This window comes from Phyllobates terribilis, unplaced genomic scaffold (genome assembly GCF_046119375.1).
Source record: "Phyllobates terribilis strain yellow unplaced genomic scaffold, ASM4611937v1 Scaffold_4__5_contigs__length_816908805, whole genome shotgun sequence".
NCBI classification, from domain to species: Eukaryota; Metazoa; Chordata; class Amphibia; order Anura; family Dendrobatidae; genus Phyllobates; species Phyllobates terribilis.
In genome coordinates this window covers 39176295-39201833 of record NW_027362764.1, presented here as the reverse complement: position 1 = coordinate 39201833, position 25539 = coordinate 39176295, and the positions used below count along the sequence as shown (strand labels likewise).

Below are 25539 nucleotides of genomic sequence, written 5' to 3'. Positions count from 1 at the left end.
CACACATACCCACACATACCAGGATTTGGGATGAGGGGGCCACACATACCAGGATTGGGGGGTGAGGGGACCACACATACCAGGATTGGAGGGTGAGGGGGCAACACATACCAGGATTGGTGGGTGAAGGGACCATGCATACAAGGATTGGGGGGTGAGGGGACCATGCATACCAGGATTGCAGGGTGAGGGGACCATGCATACCAGGATAAGGATGAGGGGTGCCATGCATACTAGGATGAGGGATTGGGTGCCATGCATACTAGGATGAGGGATTGGGTGCCATGCATACCAGGTTTCTGGGATGAGGAGGCCATACATACCGGAATTGGGATGAGGGGTGCCATACATACCAGGATAGGGATGAGGGGTACCTTGTATGCCAGGATAGGGATGAGGGGTACCATGTATACCAGGATTGGGGATGAGGGGACCATGCATACCAGGATAGGCATGAGGAGTGCCATGTAAAGCAGGATTGGGGATGAGGGGCCCATGCATACCAGGATAGGGATGAGGGGTGCCATGCACACTAGGATGGGGGTGAGGGAGCCATGCATACTGGGATTGGGGATGAGGGGTATCATGCATACCGGGATTGGGGATGAGGGGTATCATACATACCAGGATTGGGGATGAGGGGTGCCATGCATACCAGGATTGGGGATGAGGGAGCCATGCATACCAGGATTGGGGATGAGGGAGCCATGCATACCAGGATTGGGGATGAGGGAGCCATGCATACCAGGATTGGGGATGAGGGGTGCCATGCATACTAGGATTGGGGATGAGGGGTGCCATGCATACCAGGAATGGGGATGAGGGGTGCCATGCATACCAGGATTGGGGATGAGGGGTGCCATGCATACCATGCATACCAGGATTGGGGATGAGGGGTGCCATGCATACCAGGATTGGGGATGAGGGAGCCAGGCATACCAGGATTGGGGATGAGGGGTATCATGCATACCAGGATTAGGGATGAGGGGTATCATACATACCAGGATTAGGGATGAGGGGTATCATACATACCAGGATTGGGGATGAGGGGTGCCATGCATACCAGGATTGGGGATGAGGGAGCCATGCATACCAGGGATTGGGGATGAGGGAGCCATGCATACCAGGATTGGGGATGAGGGAGCCATGCATACCAGGATTGGGGATGAGGGAGCCATGCATACCAGGATAGGGGATGAGGGACCATGCATACCAGGATTGGGGATGAGGGGTTCCATGCATACCAGGATTGCGGATGAGGGGTGCCATGCATACGGGGATTGGGGATGAGGGGTGCCATGCATACCGGGATTGGGCATGAGGGGTGCCATGCATACCAGGATTGGGCATGAGGGGTGCCATGCATACCAGGATGGGGGATGAGGGGTGCCATGCATACCAGGATTGGGGATGAGGGGTGCCATGCATACCAGGATTGGGGATGAGGGGTGCCATGCATAGCGGGACTGGGGATTTGGGGTGCCATGCATACCAGGATAGGGATGAGGGGCCATGCATACCAGGATTTGGATGAGGGGCCCATGCATACCAGAATGAGGGATACCATACATACCAGGATAGGGATGAGGGATGGGGTACCATGCATACTAGGATAGGGACGAGGAGTACCACACATACCAGGATTGGGGATGAGGGGTGCCACGCATACCAGGATTGGGGATGAGGGGTGCCATGCATACCAGGATTGGGGGTGAGGGGTGCCATGCATACCAGGATTGGGGGTGAGAGGTGCCATGCATACCAGGATGGGGATGAGGGGTTCCATGCATACTAGTATTAGTGGTGAGGGGTGCCATGCATACCAGGATTAGTGGTGAGGGGTGCCATGCATACCAGGATTGGGGGTGAGGGGTGCCATGCATACCAGGATGGGGATGAGGGGTGCCATGCATACCATGATAGGATGGTGGGGACAGGGTGGGGGCAGCACAAATACCAGGAGTGGGGAAGCACATACCAGCATGGGAGACCATATACCAATAAAAATTCTCGCCACCCGGGCGTAGAATGGGTTCAATAGCTAGTATATATATAGTACAGACCAAAAGTTTGGACACACCATCTCATTTATTATTATTTAAAGATTTTTCTGTATTTTCATGACTTTGAAAATTGTACATTCACACTGAAGGCATCAAAACTATGAGAATGCCAAGAGTGTGCAAAGCAGTCATCAAAGCAAAAGGTGGCTACTTTGAAGAACCTAGAATATAAGACATATTTTCAGTTGTTTCACACTTTTTTGTTAAGTATATAATTCCACATGTGGTAATTCATAGTTTTGATGCCTTCAGTGTGAATGTACAATTTTCATAGTCATGAAAATACAGAAAAATCTTTAAATGAGAAGGTGTGTCCAAACTTTTGGTCTGTATTGTATATAGTGTGGGAAAAAAAGTATTTAGTCAGCCACCAATTGTGCAAGTTCTCCCACTTAAAAAGATGGGAGAGGTCTGTAATTAACATCATAGGTCGACCTCAACTATGAGAGACAAAATGAGAAAACAAATCCTGAAAATCACATTGTCTGATTTGGAAAGAAATTTTTATTCAAATATTGGTGGAAAATAAGTATTTGGTCAATTACAAACAAGCAAGATTTCTGTCTCTCACAGACCTGTAACTTCTTCTTTAACCCCTTTACAGCCCATGACGTATTAATACGCGTCAGTGCCCTGGGCTTTAAGAGCCTGACCCGTATTAGTACGTCATCGCGATCGCGCGCGCACACAGGCTGTGCGGGCGCGATCGCCGCCGGGTGTCAGCTGATTGTCACAGCTGACACCCGGTACTATATGCAGGGAGCGGTCCCGCAACCCCCGCAATGCTGCGATCGAAGTGGCAAGGGGAGGTGATCGATATACTCACCTCCTCTTCCGGCCTCCAGCGCTGTCTGCCGCGGCTTCTCCAAACGCAACATGGTGTCCGCTAACAATTTGAGCCGATTTTCCATTCAATTTGTTAGCGGACACCATATTGCGTTTGGAGAGCCCCTGTGTGCCTAAACATTGGAGCTCCCCCACAAGTGACCCCATTTTGGAAACTAGACCCCCAAAGGCACCTATCTAGATGCATAGTGAGCACTTGGAACCCTCAGGTGCTTCACAAATTGATTCGTAAAAATGAAAAAGTGGAAAAAAAAATACTTTTTCATTTTTACAAATCAATTTGTGAAGCACCTACGGGTTTCAAGTTCTCACTATGCATCTAGATAGGTGCCTTGGGGGGTCTAGTTTCCAAAATGGGGTCACTTGTGGGGGGTTTCCACTGTTTAGGCACATCAGGGGCTCTCCAAATGCAACATGGCGTCCGCTAATTATTCAAGCAAATTTTACAATCAAAAAGTCAAATGGCGCTCCTTCCCTTCCGAGCCCTGCCGTGTGCCCAAACAGTGTTTTTTCCCCACATATGGGGTATCTGCATGCCCAGGGGAAATTGCACAACAAATTTTGGGGTCCATTTTTTCTTGTTACCCCTGCGAAAATAAAAAAAATTGGGTCTAAAGTAACATTTTTGTGAAAAAAGTTAAATGTTCATTTCTTTCTTCCACATTCCAAAAATTCCTGTGAAGCACCTGAAGGGTTAATAAAGTTCTTGAATGTGGTTTTGAGCACCTTGAGGGGTGCAGTTTTTAGAATGGTATCACTTTTGGGTATTTTCTGTCATAAAGACCTCTCAAAGTGACTTCAAATGTGATGTGGTCCCTAAAAAAATGGTTTTGTAAATTTTGTTGGAAAAATGAGAAATCGCTGGTCAACTTTTAACCCTTATAGCTCCCTAACAATAATAAATTTTGGTTCCAAAATTGTGCTGATGTAAAGTAGACATGTGGGAAATGTTATTTATTAACTCTTTTGTGTGACATATCTCTCTGATTTAAGGGCATAAAAATTCAAATTTTGAAAATTGCAAAATTTTCAAAATTTTCGCCAAATTTCCATTTTTTTCACAAATAAACACAAGTGATGCCGAAGAAATTTTACCACAATCATGAAGTACAATGTGTCATGAAAAAACTTTCTCAGAATCAGGGCAATCTGTTGAAGCGTTCCAGAGTAATTACCTCATAAAGTGACAGTGGTCAGAATTGTAAAAATTGGCCCGGTCATTAACGTGCAAACCACCCTCGGGGATAAAAGGGTTAAGAGGCTCCTCTGTCCTCCACTCATTACCTGTAGTACTGGCACCTGTTTGAACTTGTTATCAGTATAAAAGACACCTGTCCGCAACCTCAAACAGTCACACTCCAAACTCCACTATGGTGAAGACCAAAGAGCTGTCGAAGAACACCAGAAACAAAATTGTAGCCCTGCACCAGGCTGGGAAGACTGAATCTGCAAGAGGCAAACAGCTTGGTGTGAAGAAATCAACTGTGGGAGCAATAATTAGAAAATGGAAGACATACAAGACCACTGATAATCTCCCTGGATCCGGGGCTCCACACAAGATATCACCCCGTGGAGTCAAAATGATCTCAAGAACAGTGAGAAAAAATCCCAGAACCACACAGGGACCTAGTGAATGACCTGCAGAGAGCTGGGACCAACATTACCCAGGCTACGATCAGTAACACACTACGCCGCCAGGGACTCAGATCCTGCAGTGCCAGACGTGTCCCCCTGCTTAAGCCATTACATGTCCGGGCCCATCTGAAGTTTGCTAGAGAGCATTTGGATGATCCAGAAGAGTATTGGGAGAATGTCATATGGTCAGATGAAACCAAAGTAGAACCGTTTGGTAGAAACACAACTCGTCATGTTTGGAGGAGAAATAATGCTGAGTTGCATCCAAACAACACCATACCTACTGTGAAGCATGGGGGTGGCAACATCATGCTTTGGGGCTGTTTCTCTGCCAAGGGACCAGGACGACTGATCCGTGTACATGAAAGAATGACTGGGGCCATGTATCGTGAGATTTTGAGTGCAAACCTCCTTCCATCAGTAAGAGCATTGAAGATGAAACGTGGCTGGGTCTTTCAGCATGACAATGATCCCAAGCACACAGCCAGGGCAACGAAGGAGTGTCTTCATAAGAAGTATTTCAAGGTCCTGGAGTGGCCTAGCCAGTCTCCAGATCTAAACCCTATAGAAAACCTTTGGAGGGAGTTGAAAGTCCGTGTTGCCCAGTGACAGCCCCAAAACATCAGTGCTCTAGAGGAGATCTGCATGGAGGAATGGGCCAACATACCAGCAACAGTGTGTGCCAACCTTGTCAAGACTTACAGAAAACGTTTGACCTCTGTCATTGCCAACAAAGGATATATAACAAAGTATTGAGATGAACTTTTGTAATTGACTAAATACTTATTTTCTACCAAAATTTGAAAAAAAATTCTTTCCAAATCAGACAAGGTGATTTTCAGGATTTGTTTTCGCATTTTGTCTCTCATAGTTGAGGTCGACCTATGATGTCCATTACATGCCTCTCTCATCCTTTTAAGTGGGAGAACTTGCACAATTGGTGGCTGACTAAATACTATTTTCCCCACTGTATATATATATATATATATATATATATATATATATGTATACATACATATATACTGTATATATACATATATATATATATATATACATACACTGTACACTGTTGGCATATATATATAAATACATACACTGCTCAAAAAATAAAGGAAACACTTAAACAACAGAATATAACTTCAAGTAAATCAAACTTCTGTGAAATCAAACTGTCCACTTAGGAAGCAACACTGATTGACAATCAATTTCACATGCTGTTGTGCAAATGGAATAAACAATAGATGGAAGTTATTGACAATTATCAAGACACCCTCAATAAAGGAGTGGTTCTGCAGGTGGGGACCACAGACCACATCTCAGTACCAATGCTTTCTGGCTGATGTTTTGGTCACTTTTGAATGTTCGTTGTGCTTTCACACTCATGGTAGCATGAGACGGACTCTACAACCCACAGAAGTTGCTCAGGTAGTGCAGCTCATCCAGGATGGCACATCAATGCGAGCTGTGGCAAGAAGGTTTGCTGTGTCTGTCAGCATAGTGTCCAGAGGCTGGAGGTGCTACCAGGAGACAGGCCAGTACACCAGGAGACGTGGAGGGGGCCGTAGGAGGGCAACAACCCAGCAACAGTACCGCTACCTCCGCCTTTGTGCAAGGAGGAGCACTGCCAGAGCCCTGCAAAATGACCTCCAGTAGGCCACAAATGTGCATGTGTCCGCACAAATAGTTAGAAACTGACTCCATGAGGGAGGTATGAGGGCACGACGTCCACAGATGGGGGTTGTGCTCACAGCCCAACACAGAGCAGGACGCTTGGCATTTGCAACAGAACACCAAGATTGGTAGAGTCGCCACTGGCGCCCTGTGCTCTTCACAGATGAAAGCAGGTTCACACTGAGCACATGTGACAGACGTGACAGAGTCTGGAGACGCCGTGGAGAGCGATGTGCTGCCTGCAACATCCTTCAGCATGACCGGTTTGGCAGTGGGTCAGTAATGGTGTGGGGTGGCATTTCTTTGGAGGACAGCACAGCCCTCCATGTGCTCGGCAGAGGTAGCCTGACTGCCATTAGGTACCGAGATGAGATCCTCAGACCCCTTGTAAGACCATATGCTGGTGCGGTTGGCCCTGGGTTCCTCCTAATGCAGGTGTGGCACCCCAGGGGTCTGGTTTCCACAGTAACAGCAATGTTATGTCTGAGAGCAGGTGGGAGGTCTCTTGGTCAGGAATCCTATGCATGCCACACCTCCTGCCCAGTCCTGGGAGGGGAAGGACTTCCCCTATATAAACCTGGGGCTGAGGCAGGGTTAGAGAGTAGAGAAGAAGTAGAGACAGAGAAAAGAAGCAAATATAGGAACAGAACATCAGGAGCTCTGTGGGAGCAGTGTTACAAGGAGTCAGGGGCTGGCAGCTGCAGAGCTCGCCCTGACTGAGAAGATTTCTTACCGGACCCGGAGTCCGAGGCTGTGGGGACTAACTCCTACCCAGCAGCAGAATCCGTCAGGCAGGGGATTCCAGGTCCTCTGGCCAAGAAACCCGAAGGCACGGTCACACGCATGGGACCAGCACCGCCGTCGTGGAGCGGAAGCTACTAGAAGGCCCCGAGTCACCGGCCATACGGGTGAGCACCACACGGTACACTCAGGGACGTGGGCTACTTATACCCGCCTCTAGCAAGGTAGCCAGAAGAGTACAGTCAGTTTGGGAGGCCTACAACTCCGCCTGGCCAGGGGAGATCCCATCTGCTCAAGGACCGACCAGGCCCCAATCGCTAGCCAGTACTCCGGGAGGGTCTATCGTTGTCACCAGTAAAGACCCTGAACTACACCGTACCGTCTCTGAGTGGCTCCTGCTACCCCCATCATCCACGTCGGCTGCCCTGAGGCCATACCCCTCCCGTTGGGGGTTATACTATCACGCTGCACAATCCTACCACCGGCCTCAACGGTCTGCCCTGCAGCAGCAGCTCCTTAGCTGCATTCAACGGGTGGCGTAGTCGTACAACATCTACCGCTAATCCAGCGCCACTTAGTCTGACTCCCTGGGCACGGACCGGATCACCGCCACGAGACTACAACCCTTAAGAGATCCGGCTCCGGGTAAGCTCCCGCGTGCGCAACGCAGCGCGACACAGGCCCAGGGGCACGTCAACTTTTGGCATAGTCGGCAGGATTTCGTGCCCGCAACCACCGGGTACTGCGTGCCTGAAAAAGACTGTTCAAACTTACCAGTGGTGAAGATTCCCGCCATCCGGCACCATCTTCTACATTCTTCCCGCCATCCGCGAAGTTTTCCCGCCATCCGGCGCCATCTTCGGCCTTCTTCCCGCCATCCGTGGAGGTTTCCCGCCATTGGACGCCATCTTGAGGACGCCGCGCGGGAAGAAGAGGGGCGTGGACTCCGAAAGCGCGCGAGAACTGAAGTCCCGCCTCACGTCCGGACGTTGCGTAAGGTCCTGGAAGGAGCCCAGCAGACGCCGACGTCACAGGAGCGCGACGGAAGGTCCTCAACCCTGACGATCCACTGCGGAGCCGCGGCCTACGGAAGAGGATCATCGCAAGGTAGGCCACGGTCCACTAGGTGGGAGAAGGATGTCGGATACGGAGGAGAGCTTCACCGCTTCAACCCCCGCCAGCGCCACCGCTGTTGCGGTCATGCCTTTCACCATGCCCTATATCCCGGGGGCAGCCTGGCTACCCCAGTACTCAGGGGAATCGCATACCCTGCATGACTTTAGAGAAAAGCTGGATAGCCTCTTCCAGGTGTACCCCCTTACAGAAGAGCAAAAAGTGAGCATCCTGGTGGCCCAATTAACCGGGGCAGCCCAAAGGGAGGTAAAGTCCTGGCCACCTGGGGGGAGGACTGTCGCAGGAATACTGGCCCGGCTGAGGGACACCTTTGATACCCGCACCTCAGCCGAGATCAAGCTCAGATTCTACGGGTGCAAACAGCGGGCACATGAGAGTATAAGGGACTATGCATTAAACCTACAAGAAGCCCTGAGAGCCATTAAGCAGACCGACCCTGACGGCGTGGGAGACGAGGACAGGCTGTTGACTGAACAATTTATAGAGGGTTTATATTGCAATGCCCACCGAACCCAGTTGCGGGCAATGGCCTTACAGGACCCTCATCTGGGATTTGCACAGTTCAAGGACAGAGCCATCCGGGTGCTCCGAGAACCGGCACCAGGTGGCGTTGTGACCCACAGACGCCCCACTACCACTTACCACCAGGAGGCGGCGCCCTTGTCGGCAGGGCCTGTGGGAGCTGATGCGCAGGCTTTGAGCAATGACCCGGCTCCAGACCTGCACCATCAGGTCCAAGAGCTAGCTAAAAGCGTTGCTGCGCTAACCCGAACTGTGCAGTCTTTACAGGTTTCTACTCCAGGGAAGATCCAGCTGGCATCCGGACCGGAGGACATCCCGTGGCGTCGACCAAGGAGGACCCCACCGGCCAGAGGAAGACCCAGCGACCGATACAACGAGGACGGACGACCCATCTGCCACCGCTGTAATCAACCCGGACATATGGCAAGGTACTGTCCTTTAAACTGGCACAACCTAGGGTAGAGGGCCAACCCCTAGGAAAAAGATCATCAGGCCCATCGAACTGGCGCGACAAATATGTGGGAGGATGTCCAGTCTTGCCTGTGGTACTGGATGGCATTCCTATGAGTGCCCTACTGGACACCGGGTCACAGGTCACCACCATCCCGTACGTGCTCTTCAAGCAGTACTGGAATGACTCGGATATTACCCGCTACCCTGACGACGACTTGAGTATCATCGCCAGCAATGGTCAGCCCGTGCCACAGATCGGATTTAAAGAGGTGACCATTAAAATTGGTAGAGTTGAACTGGCAGCACAGGGACTGATCATTGTTGACATTGACAAACACGAGAGTCACCCAAAGATAACTCTAGGAACTAATGTAATTGAAAATTGTCTTGCAGAGGTGATTTTCCTTTTACAGCAGGTTGCCAAGAACGCCAGCTCCGGCGAGCAGCGAGTGCTCCAAAAAGAGATCCGGGCACTGATGCGACGGCAACAGGTGGAACTCTCCGGCGGTGAGATTGGTAGCGTGAGAATGTGTGACCCTTTCCCTATTGCCATGCCCCCGAAAAGTGAAATGATGATTTGGTGCCGGGCAGCTATTGGTCTGAGAGGTAGAGATTACCAGGCAATGGTAGAACCAGTTTACTCAGACAGTAGGCCCACCATCTTGACAGCACAGGGGGTGGTTAATGTACGCCATGGGAGGGTGCCCGTTCGCATAATCAATATCGGGAAGAGGGAAGTGTACCTGCCCCGGTATGCCACGCTAGCCAAATTATATTCCATTAACCAAAATGCTATACAATCTGTGGAACCCTTGCCTCCATCTCACCCGGAGGAAGGTAACGGCTCTAAGAAAACAATGGAGGACTGGTGTCAGCAACTACATTTGGGTACTGACTCCACTCCCTCACACCAGAAACAGGGAGTCTATCGGGTGGTTCAAGAGTACGAGAGAGTGTTTAGTAAACACCCGTTAGACTTCGGGCGAGTCAAGGGGGTAGAACACCACATCCCCACGGGAGACCATCCTCCCATAAAAGAGAGGTATCGACCCGTACCCCCTGCACACTACCAACACGCCAAGGGGATGCTTAGAGACATGAAGGAGGCTGGGGTGATCAGGGATAGCTGTAGCCCCTGGGCAGCTCCACTAGTCTTAGTCAAAAAGAAAGACAACACCATGAGGATGTGTGTAGATTACCGGAAAATCAACCGTATCACACACAAGGATGAGTACCCCTTACCAAGGATAGAGGAGTCTTTGGCTGCTTTAAGATCTGCTAACTTCTTCTCTACCTTGGATCTCACTAGTGGGTACTGGCAGGTTCCTGTAGCAGAGGCGGACCGGGAGAAGACCGCATTCACCACCCCGATGGGACTTAGCGAGTTTACCTGCATGCCGTTCGGACTCTGCAACGCACCAGGAACCTTCCAACGATTAATGGAGTGCTGTCTGGGCCACAGAAACTTCGAGACGGTCCTGTTGTACCTGGACGATGTCATCGTATATTCTAAGACTTATGAGGACCACCTGAAACACCTGGTGGAAGTGTTCGAAGCTCTGGCAAGCTACGGCCTAAAGGTGAAACCCTCCAAGTGTCACCTCCTGAAACCAAAGGTGCAGTACCTGGGACACGTGGTGAGCGCTGACGGAGTGGCTCCCGACCCTGATAAGATCACCGCAATTAAGGAATGGCCAAGTCCCTCCAGTGTAAAGGAAGTGCGGCAGTTCCTCGGGTTGGTAGGCTACTACCGCAGGTTCATCCCCGGTTTCACCAAAAAGGCAGCTCCTATGCAGGACCTCCTGATAGGCCAGTCCCGGAAGGCCAAGAACCAGAAGCCGCCCTTCAGATGGGAGAAGTTGGAAGAAGAGTCCTTCCGCCAGCTGAAGATGGCCCTCACGGGGGATGAAATCCTGGCGTACCCGGATTACAGCCAGCCCTTTATCCTCTACACCGACGCAAGTAACATCGGGCTAGGAGCCGTGCTGTCCCAGATCCAGCAGGGGAAAGAGCGAGTAATCGCTTACGCCAGCCGAAAACTGCGACCCACCGAAAGAAACCCTGAGAATTACAGCTCATTTAAGCTAGAGTTCCTGGCAGTGGTGTGGGCAGTCACCGAACGCTTTAAGCACTACCTCGCTTCTTCCCGGTTCGTCGTGTACACGGATAACAACCCGTTGACACATCTGGACACGGCAAGACTCGGTGCCCTAGAGCAGAGATGGATGGCCCGCCTGTCCAACTACGAGTTCACCATCAAATACCGGGCAGGACGCTCCAATACCAACGCGGACACCCTGTCCAGGATGCCAAACCTACCGGACGTAGGAGAGGATCCAGAGGGACTGGAAGAAGTCGAACTCCCCGCGTTTCACCGTCATGGGACGATCCAGTATTCCCATCGGGTAAGGAGTAAGCAAGGCGCTACGCTTAACCCCTTACCTCACTACAACTGGGCGGAAACGCAAGACAGTGACCCTGCTGTCCGGCTGGTGAAGGAGATGCTGACTCAGCCAGAGGCTCGCCTTGACCCAGACGCTCCGGAGGAAGCCAAGCAACTGTGGGCAGAAAAGAGTAGACTGTTCCTTTACAAGGGGAAGTTGTGCCGCAGGATGGTTAACTCCCGGACGCATGAACTAATCTGGCAAGTAGTGGTGCCACGACGAGACGCAGCCATGGTGATGGAGGCATACCACGATGGAGCTGGGCATTTCGGATGGAAGAAGCTGGAGTTCCTGCTGCGCGGGCGGTTCCATTGGGTAGGCATGAGGGGAACCATCGAGAGGTGGTGCAGAGACTGTGGCCCGTGCAACCTGAGGAGGAAGGATCGTGCCAGCCAGAAGACTCCCCTGCAGTCCATCGTCACCCGGTAGCCGTTGGAACTGGTAGCCTTGGATCATGTAAAACTGACCCCAAGCAGAAGTGGCTACGTCTACGCGTTAACCATTGTGGATCATTACTCCCGGTTCTTGGTTGTCGTCCCCGTCAAGGACTTAACGGCTCAAACAGCAGCTAGAGCCTTCCAGCAGCACTTCTGCCATCCACACGGGTACCCGGACCAAGTGCTGACGGACCAGGGACCTGCCTTTGAAGCGGAGGTCTTCCAGGAATTCTGCAATCTGTATGGCTGCCGGAAGATAAGGACGACACCCTATCATCCGCAAACTAATGGACTTTGTGAGAAAATGAACCAGGTGGTAATGGATCTTCTGAAAACGTTGCCCCTGGAAGAACGCAGTCTGTGGCCTGAGAAGCTGCCCGATCTGGTGGACCTATACAACCACATCCCGGTAGTTTCCAACAACTGTACCCCGGCTTACCTAATGAGGGCGAGACCTGGTAAGTTACCTGTTGACCTGGAAATGGGAGTCCTGACACCCGAGGACACTTCACCAGAAGCAGACTGGGACACAGAGAGGCAGCAGCAGTACCGGAAAGTACAGGAGAGCGTGGAGCGAAGTCTCTGTCAGGCTAGGGAGAGACAAGAGAAAACTTACAACCAGTATGCTCCCGCTGTTCCCCTGGTGCCCGGAGAGCAGGTCTTGAAGAGGAAAAGATGGCTCCACAAGTTGGACGACCAGTGGGAGAAGGACCCGTACACCGTACTGCCCTCAAGCCACGAGAACCCGAAGGTCTGTACCATCAGTAAAGACGGAGGGGAGACCACAGCCATTGTATCCCGGGATCACCTGAAGAAGTGTCCTGAACAGCTACGGAACCCTGAAGAGGAACAAGAAGACCATCGACTCGTAGAGGAAAGGGAAGATATGGTTAGTACTGTGCTCGGAGACTTCCCTCGGTCTTGGACTCAAGTCAATGGTGCAGTTGTGGTACCCGTACTCACCTTCCTCCAACCAGCATCCCAAGCACCTACGGAGCAACAGGTAGAGCTGGAAGAACAGCCGGTCCAGGAGGCAGAAGACCCCACACCAGCAGACCAGGAGGATCAACCCTCTGCTTGCAGTGAGCCTGCCATATCCCTAGTGAGCCAAAGGGCCCGTAGACCGCTGCCCAGTTTACCCTTAACAGCTCCTACACCCTGTAGTTCAGGGCCAGACAGTCAGCTCCGTAGGTCCACTAGGGCCACTAGAGGCCAGTTACCCGCACGTTGGAGGATTTGAAGTGTATAAATTGTTTTATTTGTGGTTACCTGTTTTTCTTGTTGCTTGTGTATAATTATGTGTTTCTAGTTGTTTATAGGAGTCTTTGGTGGATTTACCGGGAATCCTGTGTACATAGTTGGAGCGTAACCCAGGACGGACTAAAGACTGTTAAGGACTCGGGGCAGGACAGACCCCTACCTGGTTACGTCTCCCTGTTTTGGTGAAATGGACACCTTGCTTTCTTCAAAGACTGCACCCGGTTACGGACATGCCGTGACCACCTTTATGTGTTTCTTTATTGTATTGTTATTGTTATATCTTGTTATGTTTTCCTAAAATATGTTTAGTCCCGGAGTACTAAATTTCACTAGGGGGGAATGTGGCACCCCAGGGGTCTGGTTTCCACAGTAACAGCAATGTTATGTCTGAGAGCAGGTGGGAGGTCTCTTGGTCAGGAATCCTATGCATGCCACACCTCCTGCCCAGTCCTGGGAGGGGAAGGACTTCCCCTATATAAACCTGGGGCTGAGGCAGGGTTAGAGAGTAGAGAAGAAGTAGAGACAGAGAAAAGAAGCAAATATAGGAACAGAACATCAGGAGCTCTGTGGGAGCAGTGTTACAAGGAGTCAGGGGCTGGCAGCTGCAGAGCTCGCCCTGACTGAGAAGATTTCTTACCGGACCCGGAGTCCGAGGCTGTGGGGACTAACTCCTACCCAGCAGCAGAATCCGTCAGGCAGGGGATTCCAGGTCCTCTGGCCAAGAAACCCGAAGGCACGGTCACACGCATGGGACCAGCACCGCCGTCGTGGAGCGGAAGCTACTAGAAGGCCCCGAGTCACCGGCCATACGGGTGAGCACCACACGGTACACTCAGGGACGTGGGCTACTTATACCCGCCTCTAGCAAGGTAGCCAGAAGAGTACAGTCAGTTTGGGAGGCCTACAACTCCGCCTGGCCAGGGGAGATCCCATCTGCTCAAGGACTGACCAGGCCCCAATCGCTAGCCAGTACTCCGGGAGGGTCTATCGTTGTCACCAGTAAAGACCCTGAACTACACCGTACCGTCTCTGAGTGGTTCCTGCTACCCCCATCATCCACGTCGGCTGCCCTGAGGCCATACCCCTCCCGTTGGGGGTTATACTATCACGCTGCACAATCCTACCACCGGCCTCAGCGGTCTGCCCTGCAGCAGCAGCTCCTTAGCTGCATTCAACGGGTGGCGTAGTCGTACAACATCTACCGCTAATCCAGCGCCACTTAGTCTGACTCCCTGGGCACGGACCGGATCACCGCCACGAGACTACAACCCTCAAGAGATCCGGCTCCGGGTAAGCTCCCGCGTGCGCAACGCAGCGCGACACAGGCCCAGGGGCGCGTCACAGGAGAATGCCAGACCTCATGTGGCTGGAGTGTGTCAGCAGTTCCTGCAAGATGAAGGCATTGAAGCTATGGACTGGCCCGCCCGTTCCCCAGACCTGAATCGATTGAGCACATCTGGGACATCATGTCTCGCTCCATCCACCAACGTCACGTTGCACCAGACTGTCCAGGAGTTGGCGGATGCTTTAGTCCAGGTCTGGGAGGAGATCCCACAGGAGACCATCCACAACCTCATCAGGAGCATGCCCAGGCGTTGTAGGGCGATCATACAGGCACGTGGAGGCCACACACAATACTCAGCCTCATCAGGAGCATGCCCAGGCGTTGTAGGGAGGCCATACAGGCATGTGGAGGCCACACACAATACTCAGCCTCATCAGGAGCATGCCCAGGCGTTGTAGGGAGGTCATACAGGCACGTGGAGGCCACACACAATACTCAGCCTCATCAGGAGCATGCCCAGGCGTTGTAGGGAGGTCATACAGGCACGTGGGGGCCACACACAATACTCAGCCTCATCAGGAGCATGCCCAGGCGTTGTAGGGAGGTCATACAGGCACGTGGAGGCCACACACAATACTCAGCCTCATCAGGAGCATGCCCAGGCGTTGTAGAGAGGTCATACAGGCACGTGGAAGCCACACACAATACTCAGCCTCATCAGGAGCATGCCCAGGCGTTGTAGGGAGGTCATACAGACACGTGGAGGCCACACACAATACTCAGCCTCATCAGGAGCATGCCCAGGCGTTGTAGAGAGGTCATACAGGCACGTGGAGGCCACACACAATACTCAGCCTCATCAGGAGCATGCCCAGGCATTGTAGGGAGGCCATACAGGCACGTGGAGGCCACACACAATGCTCAGCCTCATCAGGAGCATGCCCAGGCGTTGTAGGGAGGTCATACAGGCACGTGGAGGCCACACACAATACTCAGCCTCATCAGGAGCATGCCCAGGCGTTGTAGGGAGGTCATACAGGCACGTGGAGGCCACACACAATACTCAGCCTCATCAGGAGCATGCCCAGGCATTGTAGGGAGGTCATACAGGCACGTGGAGGCCACACACAATACTCAGCCTCATCAGGAGCATGCCCAGGCGTTGTAGAGAGGTCATACAGGCACGTGGAGGCCACACACAATACTCAGCCTCATCAGGAGCATGGCCAGGCGTTGTAGAGAGGTCATACAGGCACGTGGAGGCCACACACAATACTCAGCCTCATCAGGAGCATGCCCAGGCGTTGTAGGGAGGTCATACAGGCACGTGGAGGCCACACACAATACTGAGCCTCATTGTGACTTGTTTTAAGGACATTACATCACAGTTGGATCAGCCTGTAGTGTGTTTTTCCACTTTAATTTTGGGGGTGACTCCAAATCCAGGCCTCCATTGGTTAATAAATGTGATTTCCATTGATGATTTTTGTGTGATTTTGTTGTCAGCACATTCAGCTTTATACAGAACAAAGTATTCAATGAGAATATGTCATTCATTCAGATCTAGGATGCGTTATTTGAGTTTTCCCTTTATTTTTTTGAGCAGTGTATATATATATATATATCTATCTAACAGTGGGCTCATACCTTTGTGCCATATTTTTGGTGTAGAAAACTTCTTACGGAATCCTGAACATAAAGTGTAATATATCAGTTGTCCTGTGGTGGCACTGCAGGTAAATTGAACAACTGATTTTTTGTTCCTCTACTATTATTATTAAAATTATTATTATTATTATTATTATTATTATTATTATTAATTTTGCTTGCTTATATAGCACCATTAATTCTCCAGTGCTCTAATGTCCCCATTGGGGCTCACAATGTTAACCACCTATCAATATGTCTTTGGCGTGTGGGAGGAAACCCTCAAAGACATACAAACTCCTTGCAGATATTCTCCTTAGTGGGATTTGAACCCAGGATTCCAGCGTGCTAACCACTGAGCCACCATGCTGTGCACAGCTGAGAACTAGACGTTCCACCTACAGTGACCAAATTACCATTTTGAGAGCCTTCAAAATCCATAATATTCAGAAGCATCAGAATAATGCAAAATTAAAAAAACATCACCTGGTCGTCTATCTTTTTTACTGGATCATAACTGTAATGCTTCATTTGTCCTGCGGTGGCACTGTAGGGAAATTGAACACTTGCTACTTTGCTCCTCTACTGATCACAGCTGATCATTCTATTTTTCAAAACATACAATATTACTGAATGTAAAAAAAAAATCAGTTGGACAACAAATGTCTTTGGAGTGTGGGAAGAAAGAAGAAATCCAAGACCGCAGCACTTCTAAGAAACAATGCTAACCACTCAGCCACCAAGCTGCCCTCAGCTGATTACTGAAGGTCACACCTGCAGTGACCACATTACCATTTTTAGAGCCTTCAAAATTAATAATATCCAGAAATATAAAATAATACTAAATGTTAAATAAAAAAAAAACACCTGGGCATCAATTATTCTGGATAGCTCAAAATTGTAATCCTTTATTTGTCCAGGGGTGGCACTGCAGGGAAATTGTACACTTGCTAGTTGGTTCCTCTACTGATTACATGTGATCATTGGAGGATCCAAAACACACAATAGTACTTATTGAAAAAAAAAAAAAAAATCACCTGGACATCGAGTATTTCAAACATATTTACTGGGTGGTTCAGAACTGTAATTCTTCATTTCTCCAGTGGTGGCACTGCAGGGAAATTGAACACTTGCTAGTGGGTTCCTCCAATGATCACAGCTGATCACTGAAGGTCGCAATTGCAGTGATCAAATTACCATTTAGAAATTCTTCAAAATCCATAACATCCAGAGAAATAAAATAATACTGAATGTGAAAAAAAATTCACCTGGAAATCAATTTTCTTTTTACTAAGTGAGTCATAACTGATATCCTTTATTTCCATAAATAAAGGGTATTTAGGGCACCACTCAGTATCCCATGCAGACTTGGTACACATACTCTAAAAATCCAAGGCACCGGGTATCTTCCTTCCACAAAAATTAATTTTTATTGACACAAGTGTAGAGACAGGAAAATTTTGCAACGTTTTGGCCACGCAGAGCCTTCTTCAAGCCAAGAAAAAAAGTGCATTGAATCTTTGGAGTATGTGTAATACTTTATTTGTCCTATGGTGGCACTGCAGGGAAATTGAACACTTGTAACTTGGTTCCTTTACTGATCACAGCTGATCATTGAAGATTCCAAAACATACAATAATAATGAATGTAAAAAAAAAAATCACCTGGACATCAGGTGGGATTTGAACTCAAGACCCAAGCGCTACAAAGAAACAGTGATAACCACTGAGACACCCCACTGCCCACAGCTGAACATTGGAGGTCCCACCTGCAGTGATCATACAATAGTACTGAATGTAAAAAATAAATAAATACAAAAATCACCTGTTTAAAATATATTTTCTGGGTGGGTCAGAACTGTAATCCCTCAGCATCCGGGAACGGGCTGCCCCCAACCACCAGCTGCCTATTTGTACCTGGCCGGACACAACAATATAGGGAAGCCCTTTTTTTCTTAATTATTTCATGAATTTCATGAAATAATTAAAAAAAAGAAATACGTGGGGCTTCGCCCTATTTTTGTGTCCAGCCAGGTACAACTAGGCAGCTGGGGGCTGGAATCCGCAGCGCAGGGAGGCCCAAGCTTTCTGGGCCACCCCCGCTGCAAATTGCAGTCCGCAGCCACCCCGGAAAATGGCGCGTTCATAGAAGCGCCATCTTCTGGCGCTGTACCCAACTCATCCAGGGCCCTGGTGCGGTGGCTCACTGGGTAATAAAGGGGTTAGGGCCAGCTTGGCATTATCAGCTGGCCCTAAGCCCGAAATTCATGGGGTCACGCCAATATTAGACATGACCGCCATGAATTTCTAGTAAAGTATTTAAAAAAAAAACACAAACACCCAGAATAAAGTCCTTTAATTGAAATAAACACACAATTCTTTATTGTTCTAAATTAAACCATACTTACCATCACGCCCATTCCAGCTGAAGCCAACGATCTCCTGCAATAAAAGAAAAATAATAAAGCAACATCATCCTTACCTTTCCATGGTTCCCAGGACGGCTCCAGCTCTGCTACATCGAGATGACAGGCTGGACTGCAGCAGAAAGCTGCCATCCAGCCTGTCATCCCGCAGACACTGAGAAGCGCAGGCATGCTTGCACTCTGCAGTGTCTCTGAAGAATGGCATGCTGGATGGCAGCGCTCAGCTGTGATCCAGCCTGTCATCTCAATGCCATCCCAGCGTAGGAGAATTCTCCTGCTGAAGCGCTGAGCGCAGGAGAATTCTCCCACGCTGTCAGTGACGTGCATGAGGTGAGCTGAGTTCATTGGACATGAGCTCACCTCATGCACGTCACTGACAGCGTGGGAAAATTCTCCTGCACTCAGCGCTTCAGCAGGAGAATTCTCTCACGCTCACTGCAAGCGCAGGCGAATTTTTCCACGCTGTCAGTGACGTGCATGAGGTGAGCCGAGTTCATTGGGCATGACCTCGGCTCATCTTTATGCCGTCACAGCGAGACACTGAGGAGCACAAGCATGCCTGCGCTTCTTAGTGTCTGCAGCATGGCAAGCTGGATGGCAGCTTTCGGCTGCGATACAGCTTGTCATGTGAATGTAGCAGAGCTGGAGCCGTCGTGGGAACCATGGAAAGGTAAGGATGAGGTTGCTTTATTATTTTACTTTTATTGCAGGAGATCGTTGGCTTCAGCTGGAATGGGCGTGATGGTAAGTATGGTTTAATTTAGAACAATAAAGAATTGTGTCTTTATTTCAATTAAAGGACTTTATTCTGGGTGTTTGTGTTTTTTTTTTAACTTTGACTATGGGGTTAGTAATGGGGGTGTCTTATAGACGCCTCTCCATTACTAACCTGGGCTTGATGTCAGCTGGCATTATAAGCTGACATCAACCCCAACCCTATTACCCCACTGCCACCGCTACAGGGCAAAGGGAAGAGCAAGGCTAAGTGCCAGAATTGGCGCATCCTATGCATGCGCCATTTCTGGGGCGACTGACGGCTGGTGTTTCTAGCCTGGGAGGGGGCCAATATTCATTGCACTCTTCCTGGGCTATTAATATCAGCCCCCAGCTGTCTGCCTAGCCTTTACTAGCTGTTAAAATAGGGGGGACCCCACGTCATTTTTTTGGGGGTCCCCCATTTTAATAGCTAGTAAAGGCTAGGTATTCAGCTGGGGGCGGATATTAGAAGCCTGGGAAGCTCCACGGGTATTACCCCCTTCCCAGGCTTCAAACATCTGCCCCAACCGTCTGCTTAACCTCCGCTAGAGCCTAAAATTACGGGGAACCCCACGCCAATTTTTTTTTTAATAAATTCTTTATTTTAACACTAAATGACAAGTACAGTAAGCAACACTGTCACTGTACTTCATATATATGTGACTGACATGTTTCTATCTATCTAATCTATGTGTGAAGCTCTATTCTTTCTGTTCTAAATTGTCGGGTACCGGTGTATGCCGCTGATGAATTGCCGGCTTTTCATGTAATACATTCTACATTACTGTTAGTTGTTTTCCTTCATGTAGAATTAACCTACAAGGAAAGAAAGGGTTTATTTTTATTCCGATATTTGTGTCCCATTGACTTGCATTGGTTTTCGGTATCGGAATCGGCGATATCCGATATATTTTGGGTATCGGTCAAATCCAATCCGATCCGATATTTCCCGATATCGGAAGGTATAGCTCAACACTAATCACAGCTGATCATTGAAGATTCCAAAATATATAATAGTACCGATTGTAAAAAAATAAATAAAATCACCTGGACATCGAATGGGTCAAGAGTATTTACTGAGTGGGTCAGACCGCAGTGATCAAATTACCATTTTGAGATCCTTCAAAATTTGTAATATCCAGAGAAATAAAATAATACTGAATGTTAAAAAAAAAAATCACCTGGGCATCAAACATTTTTACTGGGTGGTTCATAACTGTAATACTTTATTTGTCCTGTGGTGGCACTGCAGCGAAATTGAACACTTGCTAGTGGGTTCTTCTACTGATCACAGCTGATCATTATAGACTCCAAAATATACAATAGTACCGAATGCAAAAAAATAAATAAAATCACCTGGACATCGAATGGGTCAAACGTAATTACTGGGTGGTTCATAACTGTAATACTTTATTTGTCCTGCGGTGGCACTGCAGGGAAATTGAACACTTGCTAGTGGGTTCTTCTACTGATCACAGCTGATCACTGAAGATTCCAAAATATACAATATTACTGAATGTAAAAAAATAAATAAAATCACCTGGACATCAAACATTTTTACTGGGTGGTTCATAACTGTAATACTTTATTTGTCCTGCGGTGGCACTGCAGGGAAATTGAACACTTGCTAATGGGTTCCTCTACTGATCACAGCTGATCACTGAAGATTCCAAAACATACAATAGTACTGAATGTAAAAAAATTAAATTAAAATCACCTGGACATCGAATGGGTCAAACGTATTTACTGGGTGGGTCAGACCGTACACAACTTTGTCTTTTTCCGGCACGAAAGTTCCTTAAAAGCAGAAAATAATAAATCACGTTTACTAATTATATCCAAAGATCCAGGTAATTAATTTTCCCTTCCGCATAATTTATCTCGTTGATTTACCAGCGTTCTCTCGACACACTGTTGCTGTTGTTAAGTCAACAAATGCATATAATTAGCTCCTTTAAAACGTATTTATAGGATAGCGTAATCTATCACTCGTATATATCATTTCATGGTGCTGATTGCAGCGCCGTCAGTCAGGAGCCAGAAGTTCATTTGGCAGCGTGAGCCAAGTATCATAATCCAATGAGCTTAACAAACGCAGGGTGTGTGGAGCTGGAATATTGATGAGCTCTTACGTGCGCAATCATCTCTAATTACACATAAAGGCTCGTAGTCAAAGCAGCAAGGATAGCAAGCATCAGCCTCAGAAAAATATTACAAGTGTGGGGAAAAAAATGCACAAACTAGACTCAAGTAAAAAAAAAAATTAGTAAAAAAAACAAAAAAATTGGAACACATTAAAAAAAATACCAAAACAAAAAAAAAGTTTGGTAATTTTGTAAAAAAAAAAAAACTTACCAAAATTTTCTCACCATTGTGGAAGTTTAAATTTGATACAATTTTATTACATTTCATTAAAAAAAGATCAATTTTTAAATTGGTAGTAACTACAATTTTTTGAATCTTTCTTATGTCACCTTGCGAAAAAAAACTTTGCTAAATGTTGAGCAATATAGGAACAGAAAAAGAGGTACTGAGCTGGGAAAAATAAAATACATCTGAAAATAATTATTAACAATTTGATAGAAAAGAGCGACTTGAAGATTTATAATTTTTTTTATATTTTTGGAAGAGTTTGACTATGTTTTTTTCTAGGTCCATTTTACAATGGGGATCCATCACATTACACTGAGATTCTGCTCGATTAATTTTGATTTGGTTAAACAGAACCGGTCACTTGTCATAAATATGTATTTTTTTACAGGGTGTAAATGCCGAAGTTCTCCCGAGTCCGGCGTAATTTTTCTTTTGATCCTACACCTCCCCATTCCTGAGATATGGCTCCTTCTTCCCTAAACATACAAATCTTGCATTTTCATCCTAGTGGGCGTGGTCTTCAAAAAAACACCCATAAGGAACACCTGAAGATCACGCCCAGTTGGATAAAGAGACAAAAATTATATACAATGAAGAAGTGGCTAAATCTCAGGAATGGAGAGGCGCAGGAACTAAAGAAAAACATTGCCAGATTCAGGAGAACAGCGGCATTTACACCAGGCTAAAAAAACCCATATCTTTATGACAATAGACAGGTCCTTTTTAACCAAAATTAATTGAGAAGACTCATTGGGAATTTTAGTTCAAAATGGACCCAGAAATAAATTTGTAAAAATTGGTCCAAAAATGTGGTAATATGAGAACTGTACAAAACCAAAGGTGCCACCGAACTACACATTGATTTACATACTTGTCAGCATCTTAATTTTTAATGCCAGGAACAGGTTTGTAAAAAAGAGATGGTTGGAAAAAACACACCCCAAAGTGGGCATTTTTATGTGTTCCTGGAGGCTAAACTTAAATATTCTCACTTTTAATTTTTGGGGTAAATAAGCATTTTTAAGGGACGCACCAAGAATCTTCTGGCCCCATTCATCAATTGAGGGTTTTTTTAAGCTATTTTTCTTTTTTTGGTAGCTATTGATGTTTTTGGCACCAAATTCTTAATAACTGCACATGTAGTTCATGAATTTTTCGCAAAATCAAAAATGCGCTTTTTTTTTTTTTTTAACCTTTTTTTTTTTTGTTAATTTTTGCCGCAAAAAGTCGCATGTTCTGATAAAATGTTGCAAAATTTGCAGGCATACAGAAAATCACTCACTCCAGGGGAAAACTAGAGTAAATCTGTGCAAATTTTGACAACTTTTTCTTTTTTTTACTCAACCAAAAACATCTGGAAACTCCAAACATCGGCCACAATGATGACCTTAGAAAAAACAGACGGACACACATCAAATAGATTTAAAAAAAAAAAGGCATTTGGAGCAAATCAAAACCAGGTGAAAAACACCAAAAACGACAAAAAAGGTGCAAATACAATAATGACTGAACCTTTTTTCAATAAAAACAACATATGGTGCAGAATCCATTTGTATGTGACTATCAGAGAGAGCGTCATAAGAAAAGTATATGAGACAGTTGGACACGAGGTGATCACTTACCAAATATCCGGTCCCAGATAATCAGTGTGCCGCCATAATTAGAATCGATGCAGTATGGGTTTCTACCTGTAAAAATTTTTGGAAAGTTTATGCATAAAAAATGCTAACAATATTCTCAGTACAGTCATGGCCAAAAGTATTGAGAATGAGACAAATAGTAATTTTTCCAAAGTTTACGGCTTCATTTTTTGTAATGGCAATTTGCATATACTCCTGAATGTCAAAGAGTGATCAGCTTAACAGCAATTACTGTACTTGCAAAGTCAATATTTGCCCAGAAAATGAACTTTAACCCCCAAAACACATTTCAACATCATTGCAGTCCTGCCTTAAAAGGAGCAGCTAACATCGTTTTAGTGATTGATCCATTAACACAGGTGTGGGTGTTGATGAGGACAGGGCTGGCGATCAATCAGTCATGATTAAGTAAGAATGACATCACTGGACACTTTAAAAGGAGGCTGGTTCTTGGTATCATTGTTTCTCTTCAGTTAACCATGGTTATCTCTAAAGAAACACGTGCAGCCATCATTGCACTGCACAAAAATGGCCTAACAGGGAAGAGTATCGCAGCTACAAAGATTGCACCTCAGTCAACAATCTATCGCATCATCAAGAACTTCAAGGAGAGAGCTTCCATTGTTGTCAAAAAGGCTCCAGGGCGCCCAAGAAAGACCAGCAAGCGCCAGGACCGTATCTTAAAACTGTTTCAGCTGCGGGATCGGACTACCAGCAGTGCCGAGCTTGCTCAGGAATGGCAGCAGGCTGGTGTGAGTGCTTCTGCACGCACTGTGACGCGGAGACTCTTTGAGCAAGGGCTGGTTTCAAGGAGGGCAGCAAAGAAGCCTCTTCTCTCGAGAAAAAACATCAGGGACCGACTGATATTCTGCAAAAGGTACAGGGAGTGGACTGCTGAGGACTGGGGCAAAGTCATTTTCTATGATGAATCCCCTTTTCGATTGTTTGGGACATCTGGAAAACAGCTTATTCGGAGAAGAAGAGGTGAGCGCTACCACCAGTCTTGTCTCATGCCAACTGTAAAGCATCCTGAAACCATTCATGTGTGGGGTTGCTTCTCAGCCAAGGGAATCGGCTCACTCATAGTCTTGCCTAAAAACACAGCCATGAATAAAGAATGGTTCCAGAATGTCCTCCAAGAGCAACTTCTCCCAACCGTCCAAGAGCAGTTTGGCGCCCAACAATGCCTTTTCCAGCATGATGGAGCACCTTGCCATAAAGCAAAGGTGATAACTAGTGTTGAGCATTCCGATACTGTAATATCGGGTATCGGCCGATATTCGCGGTATCGGAATTCCGATACTTAATTCCGATACTTTTACAATATCGGATACCGGAATCGGAAGTTCCCATAATGCCTGCGCTCTGCAGTGTCTGTGAAGGATGACAAGTTGGATGGCAGCGCGATCCAGCCTGTCATCAGAATGCCATCCCAGCGGGGGAGAATTCTCCTGATTGTTTAAAAGCCGGCGGGCGGTAAAAAGCCGCCGGCTTTTAAACAATCACACAGCCCCATACTGCTTCCCCGCAGCCTCCCACCCCGATCCTCCGCTCCCCTCGCCACCTCCCATCCCGATCGTAAGTTAGGACCGGGCGGGGAGCGCAGCTCCAAGGAGCGGGGAGTGAAGGACCCGGGCGGGGAAGCCGGCAGTGAAAAGACTTCACCGCCGGCTTTCCCGTTCTGTGCTGCGCTTTCCCGCCGGTTATTTCAAATGAACAGCTGAGGTATCAGCTGATGCCGATCAGCTGTTCATTTGAAGTCGCCGCGTTGCCCTCAGAGGGTTCATGTGAGTTCATGCTTGACTGCATGAACTCACATGAACTTTCCCACGGCCGCACAGGTCAGCCTCACTTCCCAGACCATCAGCCCGTCATGATTAGTGTGTGTGCGGGGTGTCTGTGCGTGTGTGTGCGCGATGTTTGTGCGGGTGTGCGCGGTGTCTGTGCGATGTGTGCGGGTGTGTGTGCGTGCAGGCAGACATAGGCCGATGTGACACTACTACTCCCATCGGCCTATGTCTGTCCCCCGTCCACTCCTGCCAGCAGGATCAGCTCGATGGGAGCAGTAGTTCCCATCAGCCTGATCCTGCTATTTAAATTGCCCTACTGTGTCCCCAATAAATGTTAAATACATGTCATTGGTGGCCAGTGGTTACCTACAATAAATTAGTTCATACATTACCTGTCCCCGCCGATCGCCACCTAAA

The 25539-nt window shown here is 47.9% G+C and overlaps 1 protein-coding gene across 3 annotated transcripts in view; it reads right to left on the bottom strand.

Moving 5' to 3' along the window:
* Window positions 1-25539, bottom strand: part of AGMO (alkylglycerol monooxygenase) — a 347454-nt gene that overhangs the window by 177402 nt on the left and 144513 nt on the right. For all 3 annotated transcript variants that reach the window (XM_073676470.1, XM_073676469.1, XM_073676468.1), the window contains 2 exons: window positions 23315-23380; window positions 21037-21116 (listed from right to left, as the gene is read on the bottom strand). In XM_073676470.1, coding sequence (XP_073532571.1) covers window positions 21037-21116; window positions 23315-23380 — 146 coding nt within the window. The remainder of the gene's footprint in view (window positions 1-21036; window positions 21117-23314; window positions 23381-25539) is intronic.